Source organism: Tachypleus tridentatus, chromosome 9 (assembly GCF_004210375.1).
Source record: "Tachypleus tridentatus isolate NWPU-2018 chromosome 9, ASM421037v1, whole genome shotgun sequence".
Taxonomy (NCBI): Eukaryota; Metazoa; Arthropoda; class Merostomata; order Xiphosura; family Limulidae; genus Tachypleus; species Tachypleus tridentatus.
This window is the reverse complement of record NC_134833.1, coordinates 56,315,721-56,334,990: the sequence shown is the minus strand read 5'-3', so window position 1 is coordinate 56,334,990 and position 19,270 is coordinate 56,315,721. Positions and strand designations below refer to the sequence as shown.

The 19,270-nt window shown below is 34.4% G+C and overlaps 1 protein-coding gene across 3 annotated transcripts in view; it reads right to left on the bottom strand.

Moving 5' to 3' along the window:
• The window catches only part of LOC143225278 (irregular chiasm C-roughest protein-like), a 133,520-nt gene that overhangs the window by 53,734 nt on the left and 60,516 nt on the right, over positions 1-19,270 (bottom strand). For all 3 annotated transcript variants that reach the window (XM_076454380.1, XM_076454381.1, XM_076454382.1), the window contains exon 3: positions 6,749-6,940. In XM_076454380.1, coding sequence (XP_076310495.1) covers positions 6,749-6,940 — 192 coding nt within the window. The remainder of the gene's footprint in view (positions 1-6,748; positions 6,941-19,270) is intronic.

Here is a 19,270-nt window from a genome sequence, read left to right as displayed (position 1 = left end):
ACACAAAATACTGTATTCGCTTTAAAACTTAACCAGATAAAAGTCTCTTGGAAAATAAACAGAAAATATTGTATACGCTTTAAAACTTAATACCCTAACCAGATAGAAGTTTTCTGGAAAATAAACACAAAATACTGTATACGCTTTAAAACTTAATGCACTAAAGAGAGAAAAGACTCCTGGAAAATAAAGACAAAATTCATTATAAGCTTTAAAAACTAATATCCTAAAGAGAGTGAACTCACTGGAAAATAAACATAAAATACTGTATACGCTTAAAAACTTAATACCCTAACCAGATAGAAGTTTTCTGGAAAATAAACACAAAATACTGTATACGCTTTAAAACTTAATACAGTAAAGAGAGAGAATTCTCGTGGAAAATAAACATAAATTCAAATATAAGCTTTAAAACCTAATATTCTAAAGAGAAAAAAGCCCCCTGAAAATAAACTCAAAACACAGATTCGGATTTTAAACTTAATACACTAACCAGATAGAGGTATCTTGGAAGATAAACGCAAAATGCAGTATAGGCTTAAAACCTAATATCCTAACCAGATAGAAGTTTCCTAGAAGATAAACACAAAATACTGTATATGCTTTGAAACTTAATACACTATAGCGAGAGAAATCTCCTGGAAAATAAACCTAAAATACAGTATATGTTTTAACTCTTAATTCCCTAACCAGATAGAAGTCTCCTGGAAAATAAACAGAAAATGCTGTATACACTTGAAAACTTAATACACTTAAGAGAGTGAAGTCTCCTAGAAAATAAACACAATATACAGGGTAGTCTTTAAAACTTAATACACTAAAGAGAGAGAAGTGTCCTGGAAAAAAAACAACAAAATAAATGTTAGGCTTTAAAATTTAATACCCTAACCAGATTTCTGGAATATGAATACAAAATACTGTTTACGCTTTAAAATTTAACCAGTTAGAAGTATCTTGGAAAATAAACACAAAATACTGTATACGCATTAAAACTCAATACCGAAATAGATAGCCTTCTACTGGATAATAAACACAAAATACTGTAAACGCTTTAAAAATTAACCAGATAGAAGTCTCTTGGAAAATAAACACAAAATACTGTATACGCTTTGAAACTTAACCAGATAGAAGTCTCTTGGAAAATTAACACAAAATACTGTATACGCTTGAAAACTTAATTCATTAAAGGGAGAGAAGTCTCATGGAAAATAAATACAAAGTGCAGGGGAGGATTTAAAACTTAATACCCTAACCAGGTAGAAGTTTCCTGAAAAACAACACAAAATTTTGTATACGCTTTTAAACTCAATGCACTAAAATGAGAGAAGTCTCCTAGAAAATAAACACAAAATGCAGTATAGGCTTTAAAACCTAATACCTGAACGAGATAGAAGTCTCCTGGAAAATAAACAAATATACTGTATTCGCTATAAAACTTTATACACTAAAGAAAAAAAAAGCATCCTGGAAAATAAACACAAAACACAGTATAGGCTTTTATAACTTAATACACTAACAGATAGAAGATTTCTGGAAATTAAAAATAAAATACTGTTTACGCTTTAAAACTTAACCAGATAGAAGTCTCTTGGAAAATATACACCAAATACTGTATACGCTTTTATACGTAATATCCTAAAGAGAGAGAATTCTCCTGGGAAATAAACACAAAATACACTGTACAGTTTAAAACTAAATACCCTAACCACCTTAAAGTATCTCGGAAAATAAACACAAAATACTGTTACGCTTTAAAACTTAATACAGTAAAGAGAGAGAATTCTCGTGGAAAATAAACACAAAATGCATAATAAGCTTTAAAACCTAATATCCTAGAGAGAGAAAAGTCTCTGGAAAATAAACACAAAATACAGTATTTGTTTTAAAACTTGATACCCTAACCAGATAGAAGTCTCCTGGAAAATAAACAAAAAATATAGAAAAGTCTTTAAATCTTAATACCCTAACCAGATAGAAGAATCCTTGAAAATAAAAACAAAATACTGTATATGCTTGAAAACGTAATGCACTGAAAAGAGAAAAGACTCCTGGAAAATAAACAAAATAGAGCAAAAAACTTTAAAACCTGATATTCTAAAGATAGAGAAGCCTCCTGGAAAATAAACACAAAACACAGTGTAGGCTATAAAACTTAATACACTAACCAGATAGAAGTGTCTTGGAAAATAAACACAAAATACTGTATACGCTGTAAATCTTAATACGCTAAATAGAGAGAAATCTCCTGAAAAATAAACACAAAACACAGTGTAGTCTTTAAAACTTAATACCTTAACTAGATAGATGTCTCCTGGAAAATGGACATAAACTACTGTATTCGCTTTAAAACTTTATACACTAAAGAAAAAGAAGCATCCTGGAAAATAAACACAAAACACAGTATAGGCTTTTATAACTTAATACACTAACGAGATAAAAAAATTATGGAAATTAAATACAAAATACTGTTTACGCTTTAAAACTTAACCAGATAGAAGTCTCTTGGAAAATATACACAAAATACTGTATATGCTTTTATACGTGATATCCTAAACAGAGAGAATTCTACTGGGAAATAAACACAAAATACACTGTAGAGTTTAAAAGTTAATACCCTCAACAGATAGAAGTATTCTGGAAAATTAACACAAAATACTGTTACGCTTTAAAACTTAATACAGTAAAGAGAGAGAATTTTCGTGGAAAATAAACACAAATTAAAATATAAGCTTTAAAACCTAATATTCTAAAGATAAAAAAGCCTCCTGGAAAATAAACTCAAAACACAGTTTCGGATTTAAAACTTAATTCACTCACCAGATAGAGGTATCTTGGAAAATAAACGCAAAATGCATAATAAGCTTTAAACCCTAATATCCTAAGGACAGAAACGTCTCTGGAAAATAAACACAAAATACAGTATTTGTTTTAAAACTTAATAACCTAACCAAATAGAAGAATCCTTGAAAATAAAAACAAAATACTGAATATGCTTGAAAACTTAATGCACTTAAAAGAGAAAAACTCCTGGAAAATAAAGAAAATACAGCATAAGCTTTAAAACCTGATATTCTAAAGATAGAGAAGACCCCTGGAAAATAAACACAAAACACAGTATAGGCTATAAAACTTAATACACTAACCAGATAGAAGTGTCTTGGAAAATAAACACAAAATACTGTATACGCTTTAAATCTTAATTCACTAAATAGAGAGAAATCTCCTGGAAAATAAACACAAAAAACAGTATAGTCTTTAAAACTTAATACCTTAACCAGATAGATGTCTCCAGGAAAATAAACACAAAATACTGTATTCGCTTTAAAACTTAACCAGATAAAAGTCTCTTGGAAAATAAACAGAAAATATTGTATACGCTTTAAAACTTAATACCCTAACCAGATAGAAGTTTTCTGGAAAATAAACACAAAATACTGTATATGCTTTAAAACTTAATACACTATAGGGAGAGAAGTTTCCTGGAAAATACACACAAATTATACGGTAGGCTTTTAAACCTAATATCCTAACCAGATAGAAGTTTCCTAGAAGATAAACACAAAATACTGTCTACGCTTTATAACTTAATACACTATAGGGAGAGAAGTTTCCTGGAAAATAAACCTAAACTTCAGTATATGTTTCAACTCTTATTTCCCTAACCAGATAGAAGTCTCCTGGAAAATAAACAGAAAATGCTGTATACGCTTCAAAACTTAATACACTTAAGAGAGAGAAGTCTCCTAGAAAATAAACTCAAAATGCAGTTTAGGCTTTGTAACTTAACGTTCTAAAGAAATCGAAGTTTCTTGATCAATGAAACATTAAGTTACTACGAGAATGAGGCTTATGTTTCAGTGTTTCTTTTTTTTAGAGTTTAGAATAAGAAAAAAACATGTGGATTATATTTTATTTTATATGGGTGTTCGTCCGACAATACAATTTTAAGTTGTGCAGGTGGGTGAAGCATAGTTTTTACCGTAACTTATCTGTTACAGCTGTTTACAATCATTACAGTATAAATCAGATACTTTTATTTCTAAGTTATAAAACTTTTTGGTTTCATACATTCTGCATCGGAGACATTTATTTTAAAGTTTTAAAGCATATGGGCATAATACATCGTACATCAGTCTTTATTTTTAAGTTGCTTATAATGCTTATGCGTATGATATATTTTACTTCAGAGACCTTTATTTCTAATTTATAACGCTTATAGGTATAACTCGTCGTACATCAGATTGCTTTATTCCTAATTTATAACGCTCATGGCTTTGCTTGTTTGTTTGGGAATTTCGCACAAAGCTACTCGAGGGCTATCTGTGCTAGCCGTCCCTAATTTAGCAGTGTAAGACTAGAGGGAAGGCAGCTAGTCATCACCACCCACCGCCAACTCTTGGGCTACTCTTTTACCAACGAATAGTGGGATTGACCGTCACATTATACACCCCCACGGCTGGGAGGGCGAGCATGTTTAGCGCGACTCGGGCGCGAACCCGCGACCCTCGGATTACGAGTCGCACGCCTTACGCGCTAGGCCATGCCGGGCCCCGCGCTCATGGCTATAACATATAGTCATGTGAAAGGTTATGACACCCTATAAAGGCCTGTGTATTTTTGTAACATTTTTGGATATATATATATTTAATGTATATATATATTTAACAATACTGAGAGATTTTTGGAATATAACTAAACACTTAAAACTGAAGAAAAGACTTTTCAAGATCTTCTGTAAATGTAATTCTACAAAAATAAATATTCTAACTGAGGAAAAAGTTAGGATACCCTCTCATTTATTTCTACTTAAAATTGCTCAACTCAAACACAGGTGTATCACACCAGGTGCACATGATTAGAAGATCGTTACTCAGCATTTTGTATGTGGCTTTCCCTATTTAAACCTCAGACATTTAGTTTGGTGTGCTCCTGACTGTTGAAGTGAGAGTGAGCACGATGGTAAGAGCAAAAGAGCTGTCTGAGGCCTTCAGAATGAACATTATAGCAGTTTATGAGTCTGGTAAGGGATTTAAAAAGAACCCAAAAGATTTTGAAATCAGTCATTCCACTGTCCGGAAAATAGTCAACAAGTGGAGGGCTTTCAAAACAACTGCCAACATGCCCAGGTCTTGTCGTCCAAGTTAATTCATCCCGAGAGCAGACCGCAAGATGCTGAAAGAGGTCTCCAAACACCCTAACATGTAATCACTGGACCTACAGCAGGGTCTAAAATAAGATAGAAACTACACAAGTTTAACTTGCATGGGAGGTGTGCAAGGAGGAAACCTTTGCTTTCTAAGAGAAACATCAAGGTCAGACTGAAATTTGCCAGAGAGATTGTAGACGAAAAGCAGGACTTCTGGAATAACGTTCTTTGGACAGATGAGTCCAAATTGAATTATTTGGACACCAGAATAGAGGACATGTTTGGGGTAAACCAAATACAGCATTCCAGGAAAAAAACATCAGACCAACTGTGAAGCATAGAGGTAGAAGTGTCATTGTTTGGGGCTGCTTTGCAGCAGCACATGGACAGCTCACAATCATAGAATCCACTATGAATTCTACTGTGTATCAGAGGGTGCTTGAGGATCATGTGAGACCATTTGTACGAAAATTAAAGCTGAAGCGGAACTGGACTCTGCAACACGACAATGACCCAAAACATACCAGTAAATCCACCAAGGACTGGCTGAAAACTAAGAAATGGAGAGACCTGGAATGGCCGAGTCAAAGCCCAGATCTTAATCCCATTGAGATGCTGTGGGGTGACTTAAAACCGGCTGTACATGCAAGAAACCCCTCAAACATCTCACAGCTAAAAGAATTCTGCATTGAGGAGTGGGGCAAACGTTCTTCAGACCGATGTCAGAGATTGGTAGATGGCTGTAAGAAGCGTCTCACTGCAGTTATTTCAGCCAAAGGGGGTAACACAAGCTATTAGGGGGTGGGGTGTCCTAACTTTTTCCTCAGTTAGAATATGCATTTTTGTAGAAGTACATTTACAGAAGATCTTAAAAAGTCTTTTCTTCAGTTTTAACTGTTTAGTTATATTCCTATAATCTCCCAATATTTTTGAAATTGAGATTAAATATCTGTATATCGAAAAATGTTACAAAAATACACAGGCTTTCATAGGGTGTCCTAACTTTTTCACATGACTGTATCCTACATCACAGACATTTTTATGATATTTTATGATATTGAACTTCTCTAAATAGGTATTTTATTATAATTAACGATTTTGTTTGTATTACTTTAATTATACTTATTTCATGTGAAACTTTGTAATATAAAATTTACACGCTCAAAATATTTTTATGACTTATATGGGATAACTTACATCGTCTTAATATTAAACATTTTGTACTAAGATGTTCGAAATATTTTCAAAACTCATAGAGTATATTTCATAACCTTTTAATATTCCAAATCCAGTATTTATAAGCTCCAAATATTTTCAATACTCGTATCGTACATTTTATGGTTTGTTAGTGTCACAGATTTAGATTTTAAGGTTCGTAGACTCGTGTTTGTTTGTTTAGAATTATGGACAAAGTTACTAAATGCTCTATCTTTACTCTGCCCACTACGGGTATCGAAAACCGATTTCTAGTGGTGTGAATCCGCAGACATGTGTACAAGGTAACTTTCTGTTTTTCCCCTCCCATTTCTCTATTAGTGTTCAATGGCAAAAATATCACCCTTGTTATTACAAGACGTTTAGTGACTTTGTCTCATCACTGACCTTCTTCGTCATTTCCTACCATGGTGTAACGAGAAAACCCTATCAGTTCCCGATCCGAGCCCAGTCCGAATCCTTCCCGAGTCCACTGTAACATTCCCACTTTATTCTTCACTCGGCAAGGCAGAAGAACGTCTTCTCCGAGAATAACTGTCTTGTCTTCAGGCTCTCGGAGAAACATCTGCTGGGCGGAATCTGTTAATAATGTTATACATTATACTAGCAGTGTTAGGTGCATGCACATATTTTCTTACTCACAAGCTGATTTAGGCAAAACATTTCATTAACTCACATGCACGATGTTTGTTACGTATCTAAGTACTATATCCTTGTCAAAATAGATGAAAGATTAAGTTAGTTGCCAAATGTCAACTATTCTTGATGACGAGAAATCCAGTTGAAATAAAAATCTTTCTCAGAACCGCTGATATGGGTATTAACACTGTTGATAAGGAAAGAACAATGTTTCGACCTTCTTAACTGTTTCTTAACCTGAAGATGACCTAGAAAGGTCGAAACCTTGTTTTCCCTTTTTCAATAGTGTTAATACCCATACCAGCCGTTCTGAGATACAAATGTCAACTTTCTACTGAATACAATCAAAGAAATGATTTATAATACACTTTATAATAAAGTTTACCACTAAATTGTTCCATATGTTTAAAAAAACACACAATATTTTCAAATACGTATATTTATGTACACTATTGGCCAAAATCTTAAGGCCAATGAACATAAAGAGAAAATATGCATTTTGCGTTGTTAAGACTCAACCACTTATTTGAGTAGAGCTTCGAAAGATGAAAATCTAGTCAAAAGCTTAAGACAATACTGAAACGAAGCGTTAATCAGTAAACACGTAACGAAATATAGTCATTTGTGTTCAAGCATTAGCGTTGTCAACATCTCCCACTGACATTTCCTGTGTTACTTTGGGTAAAAACATGGCAAAAACAAAAAGTTGACAGAGTTTGAAGGTGGCAGAATTGTCGAGCAACAAAAGCAAGGTCTCTCTCAACGTGCCATCGCTGGTGAGATTGGGCGTAGTAAAACTGCTGTTGCAAATTTCTTAAAAGACCCTGAGGGATACGGAACGAGAATTTCAAGTGGTCAGCCCAAGAAAATGTCGCCGACGTTGAGCAGGAGGGTTTGAAGGGTTGTTCGGCAAGACACCAACCGATCGTCGAACCAGATTAAGGACCTTACGGACGCAGAATGCAGCTCAAGAACAATAAGACAGCTCCTACTGGAAAAAGGCTTTAAAAACCGTAAACGTCAGAGACTACGCTTCCTTCCACACCACGAAACAGCTCGGTTAAACATTGCTGAGAAGCACCGAACATGGGAAGTAGAGAAGTGGAAGAAGGTTTTGTTCTCTGATGAGAAATAATTTAACCCTGATTGTCCAGATGGCTTTCAACGTTACTGGCACGACAAGAATATCCCACTGGAGAAATTTTCTACACGACACAGTGGAGGAGGTTCTATCAGGATCTAGAGTGCTTTCTCCTTCCATGAAACAATGGAGCTTCAGATTATACAGGGGCGTCAGACAGTAGCTGGATAGATTGGCATGTTGGAGTGTCCTTATTGAATGAAGGCCCTCGCATATATGGAAATGACTGGATCTTTCAGCAGGACAACGCTGCAATCCACAATGCCCGCGAGACAAAGGACTTTTTTGGCGAATAGTGTGATTCTCTTGAACCATCCAGCGTGTTCGCCCGAACTGAACCACATTAAAAGTATTTAGGGGTGGATGGCAAAGGAAGTCTATAGAAATGGACGTCAATTCCAAACAGTGAATGATCTTCGTGAAGCCATCTTCACCACTTGGAATAACATTCTAGCCAGCCTTCTGCAAACGCTTATATCGACCATGCCAAAGCGAATGTTTGAAATTATTTGCAATGACGATCGTGCAACTCACTACTGAGATCTCTTGTTGGGCATTTACTACCCTGTTTAGGACTTCGTTTTGGTATGGTTTTAAACTTTTGACTACTTAGTATTTAGGCTAATTTCATAGTGTTCACATTTTCCCTATTAAATGCTAAAAAGGTTTTTTATTTTTATTTTCCTTTTTCTTGTTTTCATCTTTCGAAGCTCTACTCAAGTAAATGGTTGAATCTTACAACGCAAAATGCAATTTTTTTTTTATGTTCATTGACTTAAAGATTCTGGCCAGCAGTGTATATACACATATTTTACAATTTTGTACAAATATTTAATATCCAATAAGACTTAGAAATGATTGTTTCTTAAACAAACAAGAAAGATAATTTCGGGCTTAACAAAACTATATTACTGAATGCTGATTAAACTTTATAAATATTTTTATTAGTGCCAATAAAGTACGAAGGTATTGTTCACAGTTCCTGACTTTCAGATTTTGGTAGTTGATTACCATAATGACGTGTTAATATGATGCATCAAAAGACGCTTTAACAATCAACATAAAATTAATTGAAAATGTAAGCAAAGTGCAAGTTTGTTTGGCTGTGTTGTTTAACCACTCCATGAAGGATATTTAGCTATGTTGTTTAACCACTGAAGAAAGGATACTTGGCCATGTTGTTTAACCACTGCAGAAAGGTTGTTTAATTATGTTGTTTAACCACTGCTGGAAGGGTTCTTGATTATGTTGTTTAACCACTGCAGAAAGGGTGTTTAATTATATTGTTTAACCACTGCTGGAAAGGTTTTTGATTATGTTGTTTAATCACTACAGAAATGGTTTTTGATTATGTTGGTTAACCACTGAAGGAAGGGTTTTTGATTATGTTGGTTAACCAACTGCAGGAAGGATATTTGGTTTCATTGTTTAACCACTGCAGAAAGGGTTCTTGATTATGTTGTTTAATCACTACAGAAAGGGTTCTTCGTTTTATTGTTTAACCACTGCAGGAAGGGTACTTAGTTTTTTGTTTAACCATTGCAAAAATGGTGTTTTATTATGTTGTTTAAAATATAACTAACAGATCAAATTTTCTTGAGTGAAAAATTTAAACAAACTAGCAACATAATTAACATTTTGTACCATAATTCTTGAGATTATAAGGTGTATAGATATTAGAGACAAAGTCAAATTATTTTTCTAAGGATAATGTTAAAAATAAGAATTCTGTCTGTACGGCTTTGCACACTGATGACATTTTGTCTTTATAATCAAATACGTATATACAGCTTCATGAATAATAAAACAATAGCTTGAGTCCTTATTATTGATTAATCCTGTATCAATTATAGTGTTATCACACGAACACTGTAGCAACAAACTGCTGAATAATGGTCTCCTAACTTATATGTTTTTTAATTTATTTCACAAATTTATACAACATTTATTTTAGCACCTCCACTAAATACACAATAATATAACATTCATAAGTCATGTGCGCTTCCTGAGTTTTTTTTGCCTGTTTTCTGTGTGAGCGTTGGGATTGTAACTGTACTAGGGCGACTGTATGAGATTGACATGTTCACAATAACAACAAACATTAAAATGAATTATAGTTTTTGTATTAATATTACACAGTCTTGATGGACATAACAGTTAAAGTAGACTTTCAATCTTGATTCAAACTGTGGAAATTATTGGGATCTGACTTCCACGATTGGGATCCAAAAATGAAGATATGGTGGGTGTTTGATATGCATGATCTGGATCAATAGCTGAGAACATCATAAGTACTTTAACTTGCACGATCAAGTAACAGAGCTTTGAATATCATAGGTGTTTGTCTTGCGAGTACCGGACCAAAGATGAAGATATCATTGGTGTAATTTCTTTGTCAAAAGAAGAGGAGATTGCACTGTTAGAACGATGTTAGTATTTTCATAAATGCTTAGGACGTGAAATTATTAAATTAATTTTTGGGGATATTTAATTATTCTTTGTGAGCAGTATTGTTCTTGAGGTCCATGTCAGTTCTTGTACGTCTACGGTCACATGTTTAAATATATTTTTATTATTCTACTTTTGAATGTAAATTGGTAACGTTTACTTTGCTAAAACAATCAGCAATTACAGGACTTTTTTGTATCTGATAAGTAACACTCATTCCTCGCTGGTTAGCAGAGCGTATTCTAGAGGCTAATGTACTAGGATGTGAACAACAGGGTTCAAGGTTCGAAAACTAAGATGAGATACGCTTTCAGCTGTTGGCGCATTGTAAAACAAATAATCAGATCCTGTTGTTTGGTTCAAATAATTGGATAAAACCCTTTTGGCGGCGAAGACTGCTGACTAATGACCGTCTCTCTCTTCAGTAACTTAAAATTAGGGACAGTTGTACTTAAACCCCAGGATCTCTAATCTGGCCACGTAACACGTGTAAGATACCATTCAGGTAGTAAATTCCTTTGTCACTTTCTGCTACACAAAAGGTTACCTGTGCTTTGCCACGTTTTAGCAGTATAAGTCTACATATATACTACTGTGCCACTGGGGAGCGTTCAGTTTCTGACTAGAGAAGTTGAACTTATGATCCAAAGAACTAAAGAACTTTCGTCAACGACTTTTCAAATTATTTGAAGTTCTACGCTTAAATCGCACTTCCTCTATGTTAACCACAACATTGTAAGAGTATTACAATACATTTTGAGCCAAACAGTTACAGATTAATTGTAATTTATAATATTTTTTCAGTATAAAAATCTGTCGGCCATCATGTTCATTTTTTTTTCATGTAACCGAGCCATTTAATGATTCTTAATGCGCTCTGAAATGTAAAAAATTAGTGTTTGATGTCGTTATTTTTTATTGCAAAGCTACACTTTGTTTATTTTAAATGTCTCGCAAAGCTATGCGAGGGGTATCTGCGCTAACTGTTCCTAATTTATCAGTGTAAGACTAGAGAGAAGGCAGCTAGTCATTACCACATACTGCTAGCTCTTGAGTAGGATGGATCGTAACATTATAACGTCCCCACTGCTGAAAGGGCGAGCATGTTTAGTGTGACAGGGATTCAAGCCCGCGACCTTACTACCTCGTCATGCTGGGCCACAAATCTACGCAATAGGCTATTTGCGCTCAGTTCATTGCGAGGGACCGAACCATCGGAGGACAAACAATTAATCACTCTAGTTACAATTACACGTAAACTATCTTATTGTAAGTAAAGTTGTGCTTTGTCTCTTGTTAGATGCAAAAATAGCATTAATTAAGTTGTTTAATGTATTTTTCCAACTTTAAACGCCCTCTTCCTACTGGCATAGCGGTTAGTCTGCGGCCTAACAATACTTGTGCTTAATTTCAAAGAAACTTTAATTAATATACTGATTTCTTATTATCATTATTTGTTTATGGTTCCAAGTTAATAATAACGGAGAAACTTCGACGTATTTTAACTATTCTGTTGCATCCCAATTTTAATCACTATCTACTGCTGATACTATGTATTACAAAAGGCTGAATTATTGCACTTGTGGGTTATTCATATTGTTATTCGATTTTACAGGTATGTTCATTTACTCGAAAAGTGTCAATTTATTTTTCATGATTTTTCTTTTGTAAAACATTCTTTCTCGCGATTGTATTGATTTATAAGAATTCGTTTACGGTTTTATGTGTTATATAATTGTTTAAAGGAACATTTGTGATCATATTATATTATATTTCAATATGAGATGTTCTAAGAACCTAGCCCTCTATTATCGTCCTCCCCAAAAATAAATTTTTTTTAAAAATTGGATAAATGTGAATTTAAACATAAAATTTCATGCTTAAGTGAACTTTTTTTTTTCGATAAGCTTCCGCTAAATTATAGGGAAAGTGTTGTCATGGATCTCTCAAGTTTCCACTTGTAAATTGTTAGAGAAAAAGCAGGAATCGACGTTTATGAAAGCCGGGAAATATATTCCTCAGCTGTCTTTGAAACTAAAGTGATTATTTATAGTAATATTTAACAGACTTTCAAATTCAACTGAATCCTATACACTTCTAATCTTCTTCAGTTTAGCAATTAGTGAGCACGTAACTATATAAGTGACTGCTGTGACTAGAAACACGAAACTGTATCATATTTTCCTTATTATAGATCGCTGAAACGTGCTAACAGCCACAAGGTGAATAGCGACAGACTACTGGGCATATATTTACATCGATACTTCGGATATGAAACATATTGAATGACTAAGATATTGTTATGCCTATTAAAACCATATACTTTTAGTAATTGCTGTATGTTTCTCATGCCAAAATTACTAACCATTTTGTAGTTTTGTTGTTGCAGTTTATCTTAACAGTTAGAAACGTGTCGAATAAAATAAAAACAAATATACTGAAATTAGGGTTAGATGAATAAAACGAGATATTTATAAAACATTTAAATTTTTCTTGGAAATCTCGATTTCGTGAAGTACCAAACACCAATAAAATTAGTTTATTTCTTCATAGAGTGAAACACAATCTCGTGTTGTCTCGGAAGGTCAAAGAGAACACTTATTATCGACCCAGATTATAACCCAGATTTTTATCCATATCATAAGGTGCAGGATAAAAAATAATAGCTTACACGTGCCTTATTTTAATACCTTCATCTAACGTCTAGTTACTTTTATTATATATTTTCAGTGCATATATTAACAACAATATGAGGTATGGTTTGTTACTAAATCAACGTGACATAAAAGCTATTGTTGGAATATAGTGTTACCAAAACACACAGATTCTTTTATGTATTAGAAGTTGTTAATCTAGCTGATGTTCACCAATAATTATGCTATAAATGCGTCACGAATTAATTTCCTAGATGCTTTTAATTTTTATTGCCTCGCGAAATAATATGTTGGCGTTTGATTTCCCAGAGTGCACTTTTTTGCCTCTTTGTTGGTCAAGCTTGATCAAAATTTATTTATTTCAGTTAGCTATGAAATGTGAGGTTAGGTTATACTATGGGGTGGGGCCATTTTTGACAGTCTGTACGCTAGTAAAATGTATAGATTACAAAACTGAAAAATATTTGATGATTTTTTTATTTAGATTCGCCATTGATTAACGATTTTTTTAATATTGGTAAAATAATAGAAAATAATTTAAAAACGATTTAAGTTTAAAACTGAATCGATGTATTTACTGTTATGATAGATTTTATGCACTTGGCTCTAAGTGATCTCACACTACGTCTTTACTTTAAGCATATTATACCAACACTCAGAACACTTATATGGTTTTACGGCACCCCCTCACGGCTCCCATCACTAAAGTCGTAATGAGTTGACAGTAATCAACTATTCCATCTTGATAAATACATTTTGATTATTAAGACTTCTATTTTCAGAGATCAAGCGTGACGTGACGTACATTAGATTTTATATACGTTAAATGTTTCTATTACTTCTCAGCAAAACATGGAAACACTGAACTAAAACACAAAATTAAAATTAAACATAATTTTAAAGAAACTTGTTTTTCACTTGAACAACACAAGCAATTCAAACCCACCTTCTGTATTGGTTGTACATAGGGCACGCAGCATACAGTGTCTAATCATTATACACAAGTGTATTCTATTCTTTATCAGCAATAAATGTATACATTGAATTAAGACACGAATAATTTAAGAAAATGACTATTTTGTTTTATATTACAATCTATAAGACATTGGAGAGATCTTGATAAACATGTAACTAATATTTGTTTTTCAAATCAAAAGTTAAAAAAACATACATATAGACTAGACTAAATAACACTTTGGTTTATGAAATGTCTTATTTCGATTGAAACCCAATTATTTTTTAGGGATATTATATCCTAACAGTCCAGTCTTAAAGCAGTACCAGTAGAAGTTCAGTAATACGTTACAGACTTAAATAATGACTTTACTTATAAAACTCTTCACAGTTAATGACCCGGCAGGAAATATTTATCAAAATTACGAACACACATTTGGTTTTATCAGAAAGAATGGCGCTAAAGCTCCGATATACGTACGTTGAAGTGGCTGAAAAATAGGAGCTATAATTCTTATTAAATCTTTCCCATTTTACTAGTTTTTAAATTCCACATCTTACTAGGTTTGCACATACTCGTAAGAACTAGTTATATATTTCATTAACTTTATTAATTCTTTACATTCTCAGCCTTATAACCTTACCAGTTTATTTACTATTTCAGTCTTACAACCTACTAGTATATTTACCTCCTCAGCTTTACTACCTTACTAATATATTTACTTCCTTAGAACTGGAACTAGGCACTGTCTGACATGTCTGCTCGTAGAGCTGAGCTTTGTTTCTCAAATATTATATAAATGGTAGATAACCCAAATACACATTTAATACTGCGTGTATAGTGACTCAGTACTCTAACCCAAGTTTTAATACCGTTTCTATACTGGCTTAATATTCTAATCCAAGTTTTAATACCGTATCTCTACTGGTTGACATATTAACACTAGTCTTGATATGTACTCTGTAATGATGTCTGATGCCTTCACCTCAAATTTAATGTATCACTGGTGGTTATCCAAAACTCCTGCTTCAATACTATGTAATTTAATAATACATCAATGATACCTACCTTTTACAAGTTTTACAAATGTTATATTTTGATAATCAACATATTAACTAAAATAAATTAGAAGCTGGCTTGAAAGTTACACAAAGCTTGAACAACGTAGCCATATCATGGGTGACTTGAATCCTTAGATTCATCCATGTGCAATAAAGGTGTACGATAGTGCTCGATATGGGCTCCCTGGGTGAATGATTGAATAAATATATTTGTATAAAGCAAAATATGGTTTATAATTGATATAAAATTTATTATTGAATTAAAACCTGATGGCTGTATTTCTTAGCGCAACTGTACTCGAAATAAAGATTGATTAGATAGCGCGTGTCCTATTTCTTGTGAAAATTGTAAGCAAACATTCTCGAGGTCTAAAAATCTCAACGTTTATACAACATCTACTAGAACTAAACAACATAAACCTGATATGAAAAAAATATGCTTGATTCATCGATTTTTTATTCAAGCGTGCAGACGAACAGTTAATAAAATAACATAACATTATTGTATCGGGATATTAATAGTCAAGACATATGGACTCAAGTATAATGTTACTGGTTAGGCACCGTTAGGGTTATATGGATGCTATTTTCTTATGATACACATGAGTAGATGTTTACCCAGAAATCACATCTACAGTAAATATGAACTACAGAAAACTATTAATTTTCAGTTTAAGTCAGTTTTCTTTGTTTCAAATGAGGTACTGAACTAAATTACACGTTACAGCAGTTCTCATAGTTATTCCAAATTTTCTCATTGTGCCATCACACTTGAACTATAAGAAGAGTTTCGTTCAGGAAATCAATGAAAAGCAAAGAAAAACCGACCGTGGAAGAGATATAAACCATTCAGTTTTTTTAGAGATATTATTCTTGTTTAAATTCTTTATCCCACATAACTTCTCATTGCGTCTTGTAAAGAAATAGTAAGTTTTCGAAGTTCCTTTAAAACTATTTGTTATTAATAACGTTAATTATCTCACTTCGGTTGGGCTTGTTACGTCACTTTTTTTCCACAGTTAATTTTATAAATATAGCTTTTGATGGCTCTTTAACCGTTAATATATTATTTTATCGTTAAAGGTTCTTTTGGATTATTGTAGTGCCAATTTATTATCTTTTTCTACCATTATTTCCTGAGTTTCTTTCCGTGTTTCTAGTGTACCTAGGCCCAGCAAGACAATTTAATTAGGACACTAAACTCGCAAAATGCGAGTTTTTAGTTTGATTTCTGTCACTAAACATGCTTGCTATTTCAGCCTTGGAGGCATTTTAATGTGACGACCAATACAATATTTCTCCAGTAAAGAGCAGATAAAGAGTTGGTGGTGAGTGACATTTTCTAGCTAACTTCGCTCTACTCTCTCACTGTAAAATTAGGGACGGTTAGCGAAGATATTCGTTTGCGCCAAAATAAATAAACGAAACAAACCTACTGAAAATAAATATCACTTACTTTACTTCTTTCTGAATTGCCATCCCTTTTAATTTGTGGGTTCAGCTATTTCAGCCAAACCCATTACTAACAAGCGCATAAAATCAAGCATACAGCCATGCAGTCTCCATATGCAAACACTGACAGTAAAATGGGTCGTACTGAAGAGCTCAGTGACTTTCAACGTGACCTGTCATAGGATGCCACCTTTCCAACAAGTCTGTTCGTCAAATTTCTGCCCTGATAGAGCTGCTCTGATCAACTGGAAGTGCTGTTATTGTGAAGTGGAAACGTCTACGAGCAACAACAGCTCAGCCACGAAGTGGTAGGCCACACAAGCTCACAGAACAGGACGGCCGAGTGCTGAAGCGCGTAAAAATCGTCTGTCCACAGTTGCAACACTCACTACCGAGTTTCAAGTTGCCTCTGGAAGCAACGTCAGCACAAGAAGTGTTCGTTGGGAGTCTCATGAAATTTGTTCCCATGGCCGAGCAGCCGAAAACAAGCCTAAGATCACCATGCACAATGCCAAGTGTCGGCTGTGGTGGTGTAAAGCACATCGCTGTTGAACTCTGGAACAGTGGAAGCGCGTTCTCTGGAGTGATGAATCACTCGTCACTATTTAATAGTCTGACGGACAAATATGAGTTTGGCGAATGCCAGGAGAACGCTACCAGCTTGAATGCATAGTGCCAACTGTAAAGTTTTGTGGAGGAGAAATAATAGTCTGAGTCTATTTATTATGGTTTGGGACATTCTAGAGAATTGTGTGCTTTCAACTATGTAGCAACACTTTGGGGAAGGCCTTTTTTTGTTTCAGTATGACAATGCCCCCGTGCACAAAGCGAGGTCCATAAAGATATGGCTTGCCGAAGTTGGTGTAGAAGAACTTGACTAGCCTGCACAGAGACCTAACCTCAACCCAATCGAACACCTTTGGGAAGAATTGGAACGCCGACCGCGAGCCAGGCCTTTTCGTTCGACATCAGTGCTGGACCTCACTAATGCTCTTGTGGCTGAATAGGAGCGAATCCCCGCAACCATGTTCCAAAATTTAGTTAAAAGCCTTCCTAGAAGAGTGGAGGCTATTATGGCAAAAAATTAGGGACCAACTCCATATTAATGGCCATGGTGTTGTAATTAAATGTTCAACAAGCACATATGGCTGTGATGGTTGGGTGTCCACATGCTTTTGGTCATTAAGTGCATATTTTATATGTTAGTCAACGAATTTTACACACATCTCCTTGATTTGTTAAGGTGCTCGATAAGCAATCTGCGGGCAGTGGGTTAGAATCTCATCACTGAAGATCATCTTCTTTCGGCTATGAAGGCGTTATAATGTTACTGTAAATCTCGCTATTCGCTAGAAAGGAGTTTGTAGTATATGACGTTTTCCTTCCTTCTAGTCTACCACCTCTAACGCAGATAATCCTAAAACACCTTTGCGAGAAATTCAACAAAACAACCAAAAACTACTTTCTCAAATCTTGCTTTTCGTATAATAAAATGACTGGCCGTTTCATAAGACTCTTCCACTCATGCTTATAGTAGACTATTGCCATGTGCAAAGCAGATTGCCAGTTTGATATATCACGATAGACTCTGAAACAGACACGTAAGTATATCGTGACGATTTCAAATACGTGATTAGCGTACCCGTTCAGCAAATCGCTGCTTTCGAACATTGCCAGTGATTGGTTTGCCTATTTCATCTGTTATACAGTAAATGCATCTGCTACTAAAAAACAACGATAACAGCAAGAACAAAAAACTGTTGTTATGAAAACTGCTGACTGTTAGAAGGGAAAGATGGCTGGTAAAATGCATCAGAGGTGCGTTTGTGTTCGTTTGTTTGTATCTAGCCAAGCAAAAAGCTACACAATGGGCTACCTGTGCTTAGCCCACGACGGGTATCGAAACCCGGTTTCTACAGCTGTGCCACTAGAGGGCTGTTTGTACTCGATTTAACCGAGTCCGTCAATCATGTTCTGGATCGGATTATAAAGCCTTTCATACCAAAGCTGTAACACCATCGAGAAACTAATTATCTCAGTTGCAAACAGTTAAGAGAACTGAGTAAAATAAATGACTGCATTGTGTGGTCTAAGTCGCACGTCAGTCCCTTCTGTACAGGAGTGGAGATCGATATTAAATACTCAGAAAACCATACCAGGTGCTAGACTCCGCAGGTCCGGACACATCTTGTCCGAAATTGTTTAAATCTGACATAAAACCGATCAAGCGATATATGTCTTGAGTATTTGTTCATTTACAAAAGTCCGGGTAATGTATATTAAGTGGGTTGTACAGCACTTGGTACAAACTAAAAGTTCTCGTGGACAATCACGTAAAAAACGTGAACTCCTTGGTTTGCTTTGTTTAGTCCAATTATTCATTGCAATTCTATACTGCAAGACATACCTCCAGATGCAATAAAAAATTTTCAGCTTGAAATAATTATACTTTAAAATAGAAGCACAAGCTGATTCTTTAATAGAGTTGTCAATTTCAGAGCTGGAAAGCTGGTTTCGAATTTCTCGAATTTTAAGCTGTGGGTGCATTGTAAGAGTGAC